The 11,259-nt window shown below is 53.4% G+C and overlaps 1 protein-coding gene and 1 gene segment (V, D, J or C); both read left to right on the forward strand.

The window, feature by feature from the left end:
* The window catches only part of LOC103210670, a 60,199-nt gene that overhangs the window by 30,679 nt on the left and 18,261 nt on the right, over positions 1 to 11,259 (forward strand).
* On the forward strand, positions 4,733 to 8,183 carry LOC103210669 (anionic trypsin). Its single transcript, XM_007956581.1, has 5 exons — positions 4,733 to 4,772; positions 5,915 to 6,077; positions 7,056 to 7,309; positions 7,583 to 7,719; positions 8,034 to 8,183. The coding sequence occupies exons 1-5, from the start codon at positions 4,733 to 4,735 to the stop codon at positions 8,181 to 8,183; spliced, it is 744 nt and encodes a 247-aa protein (XP_007954772.1).

An 11,259-nucleotide genomic window follows, 5' to 3' on the forward strand; every position in this document is an offset into this window, starting at 1 on the left:
GATAACCACTCCAAAGGTGATAATTACCACTATAACAGATGAAACCTCAAAATCAAAGAAGCAGGCAGCTGAGCTTTACAAGGCTTGCTGTCTTGAGTGGCTGGTCTCCTTTGGGGAATTAAGTCTATTGTTCTCTGTCATCCACAAGATTCTCCTCAGTTGTGGCCCAGGTAATAGGTAGGGCGAGGTGGTCCTTACTGGTGTGGACGTTAACCTTAGGCTGTGGGGTGATAATAGGAGCCTAAGTCGCCTCACCTGTAAGTAGACAGAAATCATGCATTCCGAAAATCGAGTAAGTGCTCCAAAAATTAGCTCAACACTTAAGCCAAAACAAATCATTTTAGGTAGTTACATGATTTAAAAAAAAAAAGCCACTATCATCCAGTCGATTCTGACTCATAGCTACCCTCATTGGGTTCCCAAGGCTGTAAATCTTTGTGGAAGTAGATTGCCTCATCTTCCTCCCTCGGAGCAGCTGGTGGGTTTGAACCAATGACCTTCTGGTTAACATCCAAATGCTTTACCCACTACACCACCAGAGCTCCTAATTACATGATAGGGAGATCATATTGTCTGCTTCCTATAACTACACACTTACACACATGTTATTGTTGTCACAGTCATTGAGTCAGTTCCAACTCATAGGACCTCAAACCAACAGAAGAAAACACTGCCTGGTCCTGCGCCATCCTCACAATCATAGCTATGCTGGAGTCCATCATGCAGCCACTGTGTTAATTCATCTCACTGAGGGTCTTCCTCTTTTTGCACCAACCCTCTACTTGACCAAGTATGATGTCCTTCTCCATACTGGTCCTTCCTTATAACATGTCCAAGGTACATGAGTGAAGTCTTGCCATCCTCACTTCTAACGAACATTGTGGCTGTCCTTCTTCCAAGACAGATTTGTTCCTTCTTCTGGTAGTCCATGGTATATTCAATATTCTTCATCATAATTCAAAAGCATCAATTCTTCGTAGGTCTTCCTTGTTCATTCTCCAGCTTTTGCATGCATATGAGATGATTGAAAGCACCATCTTTGGCTTTTTTTTTTTTTTTAACACTTTAAAGAGGTTGTTTGCAGAAGACAATGATAATGAAAGTGTATGCATTGTTGTTGCTGCTGCTGTTGCCATCACCCTCACTTCTAAGGAGCACTCTGGCTGTCTTTCTTCCAGGACAGATCCACATACACACACATCAATGACATGAAAGCAAGGACCTCTTCTATCTTCTTCACTCCTGTTTCCTTCACACCTAGAGGAACTCGTGAGACATCATGAGAAGTGTGTAAATAGTTATTGAGTCAATAAATAGGTTTCAGAAGACAGAGCATGTTGTCAAGCAGTAATGGGCACCACTGAAGAAAAATCTCTGCACAGGCATTGAGTTTGGACAGTTGGCGCTTGTAAATAAACTAAGGTGAGCACTCTGAACAGGGAGGCAATAGATGCTTCTATTTCTGTTTGAGTAGAAAAGTCACCCAGCAATGTGTGCAATCCCTCTGCTGCTGCCCTCCCCACAGCGGGATGGGAACAGGTGTCTGGTTCTAGGGAGGCAAAGCCCAGCACCTGCTCAAACACAGGGGCCATGGGAAGGCCAGGGTTCCCAGTTGGAACTATGTTACCCGTGCAGACCAAGCACTCCACTCAAGAACCTTTCCAGACCCCCTGGCTAAGTTGGCTGAGAGAAGGGACACAACTGGCTGCTTTCCAAACCGTGGACTGGTGGGCAAGCCCAGTGTGGAAGGGAGCCCAGTCAGCTGATGGGACTGACCATCAGATTTGGCTTGCAAGACTCAGAGGTGGGTCTAGATGATTTAGAAAAATAAATACTGTCACTTCCTAAACCCTGAGTATCATGGACCAGCCCTAGGTGTTCAGCAACAACTGCCCAGGTTGGGCTCCCTGCTGGGGTCCATGCCGGCTTCCCCTGCTCACTGTCCAGGAGGCTCTGTGGTCATTCACACAACTGGAAAGCAGGCCCAGGGATGGGAGAAGGCGTGGGTGAAAGGTACATGTAAAGATGGTCGCCACTGCATGACAAGAACCAATCTGTCCTTGGGTAAAGTGGAAACCTCAGTTGCTACACACTTCTTCCCTCCCAACTGAAGGAAGCAGAGTAGATACAATGTGCAAATGGCACACCCCCGTGCCTAACACTGGCAAGCTTCCTTGGCTTCAAGAGTCACCACCAGTGCACACTGTTGTCTACTGAGCCTAGAGTAAGAGTCAGCCAATGTCCTTAAAGCAGCAGTCCCCAGGAAGGCCACATGACAAGGGGAAAGGCCAACACAGCCCTGTTACTGAGGCCCCATGGTTTGGCCACCATGGACCTGGCCAGCTCCATGTGTGCCCCAGCATGGTATTACTACACCTCTGACAGGTGACTCTAATAGGCCCAGGTGTGAGCGAGTGTGGGTGAAAGGTCAATCCACCCTCCCCTCCTGCCAGGACAGACCAGGGTGTGCTGTTTCCTCCAGACCACTGGCTTGATTCCCAGCAAACCTCCCAGATGCCACCTGTAGCAATTCCCAGACTGGACACGTTCTTCGTCTCCCCGGGACATGAAGCCAGCTCCACTATCGTGAGTCCTTTGGGGCAAGACAGAGCTTTCTGGATCTCAGTCTCCTCTGCAAACAGGTCGTTCCATCTTGCACACTGACAAAGTATTTGTGCCAAGTTAACTCTGAAACTCAATACAAAAGCAACTCAGGGGACCACTGTTGTGTGTGTGAATGTGCTTTAAAAGCTGGCAGGCCCCAGTGCTCCCGTGTGATCCCACTGGGGGTCCAGGGGTACCCAGTGAGGAGGCTGAGGAGAGAGGCTCTGACAAGGGGCCTCTTGTCATGGAGAAGCTGGCTGGGAAGATACACCAGGAGCTGAACCAGAGGACACCCCAGGTGTCCCTCCCACCACATGACCTCCGGCCCCTCTGCTTCCCTCCACTCACCCCGCGGCCCACAGGCTGCCTTCCTCCCGCCCCCAGGCTTCTGAGCTTACTCTGTGTTCACCACCTGCAGCAAGTGAACCCCTTCTCTTCCTTTCAGAATTCATATGAGACTCTTTCCCACTTCTGTTCTCAGGACCCCGAGTTTGGAGGAGCTGGGAAGGAAGGCTCCTCAAAAGAGTGGGCCCACCAGGACAGACTTCCCTCTGCACACCTGTCTGGCCAGCTCTGGCCTCAGCAAGCTATCGGCTGTGTCCTGGTGGCGCCGACAGGCTCCAAATTGGGAGTCTTTCTGGGAATACTAGAGATTTGCACTCTATAGTGAGCCCTGAATCACAGCCATCCCTCACCTTCTAAAATAGAAAATTCCAGAATTCCCCTCCAATCTTTGTTAATGACCCTTGGCCCTCCGCCATGTGTTAATCTCTCTACCTACTGATTCTCTGATCAGAACCCAAATTTGCCATTGTCCAAATCCTTCCTGTGGTAGTTCAGTTTGTGTGTCAACTTGGCTGGGCCTTGTTGAGTGGCTGGGCAGCTGGATGTAGTATTCTCCATGATGAGACTGGTAATCAACTCCATAGTGGAATCTACTGCAAGCAGCTGAGTAGCTGCCTTAGGGAATGTGGTCTGCTTCCTGTATCTAAGCAGAAGCCTTGGGGAATGGTCTCTAGCTATGGCGTCTTGAACCCTGCATATAGCCATGTCATTGTTCAGCAGCCTGCCATGCTCTGCTGACCTGAGGACTTTCAATGGACTTAAATTAATGGCCTGCCATGTGGTTTGGTAACATCAGGACTGTGCCTTTTTACTTGTCAACCTTGGGCTTGGCAGACTCAGCAGCCAGCAGCTGTCTGAGTGAATAAAAGCCTCTAGCTTCAGTGGGCCAGCAGCTGGAGGCAGAGCAGAAGCCCAAGGCTAAGGGGCTTTCACCCAGCCCCAGAGCTTGGCACTTTGAACTTGGACTTAAAGCCTCCAAATTGTAAGAATCAACTCCTGTTTATTAAGGCCACCCCTTTTGTGGTATATTCTTGTCAGAGGAGCACTAGGGAACCAGAACACTTCCTAATGTCACATCTGAAGTTGATACTTCCCACCTGGGCCAGGAGGGCTGTGGCCCCCAGACTGTGGCTCTACATTGAGAACAAGGAGGGTGTGGGAGCATTGGTCTTCCTTCCACGATGTGTCAGGCTGTTTCCTAGTTAGCCCTAGCTCCTCCCTCCTTCCCAACAGACCCCCACCCCACCTTCCAGTCTGTTGAGAGTCTGGCACCTCCCTCCCAGTACATCTCCCTGTGGGCTGCCTGAAGCCTTCCTGCCCAGTGGTGCAAACCAGGAGAAGACCACCATGCTCATGGGTGAAAGGCAGAATGAGACTGGCGGTGTCCTCTTATGGGACCAGGACACTGAGCAGCCCAGGTGGTAGCCATGCCACCACCCCTAAAGCAAGTCAGATAGCTCCCCAGGTCAGAGGGCACATAAGAGAGCAGGTCATCCACCCACCCTCCAAACTCTCACATCCTTAGGAAGCTCCTCTGTGGGCTGGGGGGCTGGCCTCTCTGTCCCCATCCCAGAGTTTGCCCAGGACCAGCTGTCTCACTTTCACCCTGAGGGAAAGCTTCCCCATCACCTGGACATCTGCAGTACTGATGCAACACCCTGGGAAGAGGAAAGCTGGAGGTGTTTGTTCTAGGGGAGTGTGGCCCCTCCCTCCCTCCCTTGCGCACTCACCTGGGGAGATATAAGACGGGCTCTCCACCATCTGCAATCACACATCTGCCACCATGAATCCGCTCTTCATCCTTGCCCTGGTGGGCGCTGCCGGTGAGTCTATGGATGGCCTTGGCCCTGCCACCCCCTTCTGGCAGACCTGGGCCCATCTCATCTGCTTCACTCCTGACTCTATCCCCTGCCCACAACCTCCTCCCCACCAATGTATCCTCCTTGAACTCTCTTAAAGGCTCACTTCTCTCATTTTCTACCTGACTCCATGTCCCCTACCAGCAACCATCTACATCAAGGTTTAGGTGGAGGAGGCTGGAAGGAAGGCAGGTAGAAGTGGCCCTGGAATGGAAACAGATGGAGGTAGCCCTGGAAGTGATCCAGGTAGAGGTGGCCCTGGAAGTGATCCAGGTAGAGGAGATTGGAAGGGAGGCAGGTGGATGCAGCTCTGGAAGTAATCCAGGTGGAGATGGTCCTGGAATGGTCTGTCCAGGTGGAGGTGGTCCTGGAAGTGATCCAGGTGGAGGTAGCCCTGGAAGTAATCCAGTCCACATAAGGCTCACTCTGACAGTTTGAGGGCAGCCCACTGTGGCTGTTCTTCATCGTGGCGGCACAATGGAGTCACCTAGGGAGGTGGAGCAATGCTGACCCACGGACCCAGCCTAGAAACCCTGCCTTAATTGGCTCGGAGAGCAACCTGGGCATGGATTTTTAAACTTCTCAGATGACTTGAAGTCTCCCTGGTTGGGAACCACTGTTCCTTGACTACTAACAGTTCCCACCTCTGTCCTGCCCAGAGCTAGGGGCTGGTGTCCACCCTGCCCAACTCCCAGAATTAAGCTGTAGGAGAAGCTGAGACAGCCCACCACCACTATCACCACCACCACCACAACCACCACCAGGAAACTTTCCCAGCAAGGCCAAACCATCCCGACCTGGAGCCCAAGTGGCCAAGTGGCTGTGTAGGGCCAAGCGGTGAAAATAAGAGAGTGGGACTGTGTGGGCCAGAAACCACATTCTGAGTAGTGTTCCCTGAGTCTCTTTGGGGGCAGATCTTGGGTCTTCATGTTGGTGCCCCCAAAGAGGCCAGGCCTAGGCCTCTGCAGACCACAGGGCTACCTGCTGGGATGTTCCCTCCTGCCTTTCTGTGTGCTTCTCACCAGCCCCGATTACCATGCTCAGCCACAGGCCCAGGCTCACCTCCCAGGGCCTACTGACCCCTCCCTTTCTTCTCTCCACCCCAGTTGCTTTCCCTACTAACGACGATGACGACAAGATTGTCGGGGGCTACACCTGCGAGGAGAAGTCCGTGCCCTACCAGGTGTCCCTGAACTCGGGCTACCACTTCTGTGGGGGCTCCCTCATCAATGATGAGTGGGTGGTGTCTGCTGCCCACTGCTACAAGTCGTAAGTGCCTGCAGCCGGGGATCCCCAGAGCTTGGGTTTAGTGGGTGCCGAAGAAGGATGGAAAAGATGGTGGGGAGGCATGATGCTGCCGGTCAGTAAACCTGCAGAAATCAAGGGAACAGAGAGGCTCAAAGCCAGGACAAAGGCCAGCCAGGGCCCTGGCCTCAGGGAGGGCTATTTCTGAATGGGGTGAGGGCAGGTGAGGATGCCTCCCAAGTAAACCTGGCTGGTGGCTGCACATAGACCACCTAAGAAATGTTTAAAAGCTCCCGGTGCCTGGTTCCATCCCAGAGCAGCTACCTCAAAATGTCCTGGAAGCAGGACCTGGCTGCGGGTGAGTTTCACCCTCTCTCCCTCAACTGATCCCACTGTGTCGCCAGAGCTGAGCAGCCCAGACGGGAGCTCAGACTTGGCTCCATCAGAGTCACCTGGGGGCTGTGGTAAGATGCTCATACCCCATTCCCAACTAAGGCTGGGGGGGGCTGGAACATCTGCATTCCCAAGTGACAGTGATGCTGCAGAAGTCCTGGGGGTGTAATGGTTAAGTTCTGGACTGCTAGCCAAGAGCCTGGTGGTTTGAACCCACCCAGAAGACCTCAAAAAACAGGTTTCTGCTTCCAAAAGGTAACAGTCATGAAACCCTATGGAGTCAGGATTGATTCCACAGCAACTAACTTTTTGAGACCCTCTGGGTCAGGTCTTACAGGATGACACATCGCATGGATTCGTGCGATTAGCAGGGCCTCAAGGATAGAACGGGCTTGGGGGTGCCCTCTCATGTCCACAGCCCAGAGACACATGGAGGTGGGACAGGTGGCTGCTGGAGAAGAAACAGGTGAAGGCCAAGTCCTACTTGGATACCTTCACCTCGGCCCACCTCTGCCACCACCTCCATCCACCACCCCGTACCCTGAACAGACAGGCTTGCCTGACTCCAGTGCTGGGGAGGGGTCTTCACTGTGACCCCTTGCCTGACAGCCGCATCCAGGTGAGGCTGGGTGAGCACAACATCGAAAAGCTGGAGGGGGTTGAGCAGTTCATCAACTCGGCCAAGGTCATCCGCCACCCCAACTACAGCAGCTGGACCCTGGACAACGATATCATGCTGATCAAGCTGGAGTCAAAGGCCGTCCTCAACACCCGGGTGTCCACCGTGGCGCTGCCCTCGGCCTGTGCGCCTGCAGGCACCGTGTGCCTCATCTCTGGCTGGGGCAACACCCTCAGCTCGGGCGGTGAGTGGGACCTTGCCCTCAGTGCAAGAGGGTCCTGGATGAGGTCTTCTTCTCCCTCAGCCTACAGACAGTTGCCCACCAACAGAGGCTTTGTGATAGGTCCTGGCACCGCCATCTCACACGGCACCCACTCTGGTCACTGGTGGGGCGGGTGTCTGCAAGGACCATCTGGGAGATGCATGCAGGTCACTTACCCTCACTGGGCTGCACTGGGGGGTCCCCGTGGCTGCCGCTGTGCTCAGCCCTGATGCCCTCATCACCTCACCTGCACAGTGAATTACCCCGACCTGCTGCAGTGCCTGGATGCCCCCCTGCTGAGCCAGGCTGAGTGCGAGGCCTCCTACCCTGGAGAGATTACCAAGAACATGGTCTGCGCTGGCTTCCTGGAAGGCGGCAAGGACTCCTGCCAGGTGAGACCCAGTAGCCAAGCCCCCAGCCTGCACAGACACCAAGCAAGGGTACTGTCCCATCCCTGTGTACAATCAGACTGGGTGCTGCCCCCTTGTGTAGAGTCACACCATTTATGTACAGTCGGACTGGAGTCCTGACAGCTTCCTCTGTGTTCAACCAGACCATGGTGATGCCCCCTCTGTGTACAGTCAGACCAAGATGTGGACCCTCTCACTCTGTGTGCTACTAGACTAGGAGTCCTGCCCCACTCCCTGTCTACAACCAAGCAGGGCTCTGTTCCCCTCCCTCATGTACACTTGGCCTTCTCCTCCAGGGTGACTCTGGCGGCCCCGTGGTCTGCAATGGGGAGCTACAGGGCATTGTGTCCTGGGGCTATGGCTGCGCCCAGAAGAACAGGCCCGGTGTCTACACCAAGGTCTGTAACTACGTGAACTGGATCCAGAACACCATTGCTGCCAACTGAGGCCTCCGCCCTGTCACCACCAGAACAATAAAGTAACCATACTTCATGCCTGTTTCTGTGTCTGCTTCCTGCCACTTACTCCGGAAACCATCCTACACTGGGGCCAGGCGTGCTCCCCTCCCAGACCTCCACCCCTGGTCCCCGTGTGTGTGGGGTACTGGCCCAGCAGCATGTTAGGAGCTGGGGCTGGGTGGGTGGGACAGTTTCCAGAGAAGATGAGTGTGGCCTGACGGCAGCCTCTCCAGTCTCATCTGACCACAGGGACCCGCTGGCACCCCAGCAAACACACTGGGGGACACAATGAACCACCTTGGCCTCTCCCTGTCCCCAGTCCACACCTGCTCCAACCATCCCACAGCCCCTCCCAGCAGACATCTTACCTGTTGAGGGATCAAAAGAGCCAAGGCTCTTCAGGTGTAGCTTGTTGTGTGCTGAGCACCGTTCTAAGCCCCTGACTTTAACAAACACATCTGCTTCCCATAACCCTGTTTGTTAGGGCACTTGTTGTTGTTGTTGGTATGTGCCCTCAAGTCGGACCCGACTCATAGTGAACCCCTCCTTGGGTTTCCGAGGCAGCATCACTACGGAAATAGATTGCCCCATCTTCCTTCTGAGGAGTGGCTGGTGGGTTTGAACCGCCAGCCTTCTGGTTAGGAGTCAAATACCTTAGGCACTACTCCACCAGAGCACTATGGGACTCTAAATGGAGCTGTGCTGGTGTAGTGGGTAAGGCATTTCACTGCTAACCAGAAGGTCAGCAGTTCAAACCCACCAGCCACTTTGTGGAAGGAAGATGGGGCGATACACTTCCACAAAGATTTACTGCCTCGGAAACCCAATGGGGGTCATTGACCCAGAATTGACTTGATGGCAGTGAGTTTGGTTTGTGGGACTCTATAAAGGAGCTCTGGGGGTGCAGTGGTTAAGGCATCTGGCTGCTAACCCAAAGGTCAGTGGTTCAAACCTACCAGCTGCTCCGCAGTAGAAAGCTTCACAATCTGCTTCCATAAAGATTTACAGCCTTGGAAACCCAATGGGGGTCACTACGAGTTGAAATCAACTACTAAGCAGTGACTTTGCTTATTGGTTTGGTGGGAATCTAAGGAGCTCTGGTAGTGCTGCGGTTAAAGCATTGTGCTGCTAACCAAAAAGTCAGTGGTTTGAGCCCACCAGCTGCTCCGTGGGAGAACGATGTGGCAGTCTGCTTCCCTGGAGACTGACACCCTAGGAAACTCTGTGGGCAGTTCCACTCTGTCCTCTAGGGGCGCTGTGGGTCAGAATGGACTCCACGGCAGTGGGTGTGGTTTGGGCTTTGCTTCCATGAAGACTGACAGCCTTGGAGACCCTGTGGGCAGTTCCACTCTGTCCTCTAGGGGCGCTGTGAGTCAGAATCATCTCTGTGGCAGTGGGTGTGGGATTCTATATGATAGCAATGGGACGTTATCACCCTGTCCCCCGTCTGTCAGTCAGTCGGACTGTGGTGGCTTGCATGTTGCTGCAAAGCTGGAGGCCAGGCCACCATGTTTCACATACCAGCAGGGTCCCTCGCAGAGAACAGGTTTCAGCAAAGCTTCTAGATTAAGACTAGGAAGGAAGGCCTGGCCACCTACGTCTTGAATCAGCCAGTGAAAGCCCCCTGAGTCATAATGGCCTGACCCCATTGTGCATGGGGCTCCGTGAGCCAGGGACCGACTCTCCAGAGTCCAGTGTGACAGGTACTGTGACAGCCTCCACATGTGCCATCTCAGGTAGTCCCTCCAGCAACCCCATAGCGTGATTGTCCTCCGGTCATAGATCAGCAGACTGGGGCTGCCCGAGGTTACCCAGCTTCACTCACAGAAATGGGGTGCAGGCATCAGGCTGCAGGAGGCAGGCTCCGCTGTGGGGTGGGGCCCCAGAGCTGAAGCCAAAGGTCTGGGTTCCAGTCCCAGCTCTGCCTCTTCATAGTTGGCGACTTTGGCGAGATGATTGAGCCTCGGCAGTTTCCGCATTGGAGAAGAGGGTGAGAAGACCTCGGGTTGAAAGAGTCTGTTAACGTGTTTTGACAGGTTTCACGAGTCCCACATGTACAAGCAGGTTATGTTTGCCCACCCCCAACACACGGAACCCACAAACAGCCCTCTGCTTCTCCTCCCCTTCCTGAACACCTGCCTGTTGTCTCCTTCCATCCCTCCCCTGCCTCTGCCATTAGTCTGAAAAGTGAGTAAAGGCTGCCCCCTGCTGCCTGGACTGAGTATGGCCCCAGCCAGCTTCTGCACCTCTGATCTGTCTCCTTTGTGCTGGGATCGCTGACCAGGTGGCAAAACTAGGGCACAGGTCCCGGGATTCAAAGCGGCTGCAATGCCTCTGCAGAGCTGTATTCGTGTGTCAGAGCAATCCAGTCGGGACGAGGGTCAGGCTTCTACACACCATCCGGCCTCTGGTAGACCACCAAAGGAAAGTTTCACTCAGAGGATAGACTATTGGTAGGGAAAGCGGGTGAACAAAACAGAGGCACCCAGTGGCCGTGGGTTTAGCTCATGGGACAACGTTATGTTCTGTGTCACTGTTAATAAGTTGAACACACAGAACGTCCGGTTTTTCTTCTTGTTCCCTAAGCCCTGAGAGCCCTTCCCTCACACCGAGCTTAGGGCCCCTCTACCCATTGCTCGGACATCCCGGGCGCATCAAGCTGTTTGCTTTTCTATCCAGTCGCCAGGCAGTGAGCTCCAGGCTAGCTCGGCGACAGGAACACTCGGGGGCATTTTATGTTTGCTCAGTTTTGCTTTTGTTTGTAACACAAATTAACAGATCCAGTTCTTGACATTTTGCTTCAAAAGACCATAGGGACAACTCTGAAATTTGCGTTTTTAACAAGCTTCTATGTAACCTGAGACCCACTGAGCAAATCCAGGGACCTTGAACAGCTTCTTCAAGGAGCTCTGGTGGACCTGTGGTTAAAGCATTGGGCTGCTAACCAAAAGATCAGCAGTTCAAGCCCACCAGCTCTTCTATGCCAGGAAGATGAGGCAGTTGGCTTCCTAAAGATGGTATCCTTGGAAACACTGTGGTGCAGTTCCACTCTGTCCTCTAGGGG

This window comes from Orycteropus afer, unplaced genomic scaffold (genome assembly GCF_000298275.1).
Source record: "Orycteropus afer afer isolate SDZICR_OR568_19922 unplaced genomic scaffold, OryAfe1.0 scaffold00638, whole genome shotgun sequence".
In the NCBI taxonomy this organism is placed as follows: Eukaryota; Metazoa; Chordata; class Mammalia; order Tubulidentata; family Orycteropodidae; genus Orycteropus; species Orycteropus afer.

Coding starts and splice junctions, on each gene's coding strand:
- LOC103210669 (XM_007956581.1), top strand. CDS start 4,733: ATGAATCCGCTCTTCATCCTTGCCCTGGTGGGCGCTGCCG. Junction 4,773..5,914: donor TGCCCTGGTGGGCGCTGCCG/GTGAGTCTATGG, acceptor TCTCCACCCCAG/TTGCTTTCCCTACTAACGAC. Junction 6,078..7,055: donor GCTGCCCACTGCTACAAGTC/GTAAGTGCCTGC, acceptor CTTGCCTGACAG/CCGCATCCAGGTGAGGCTGG.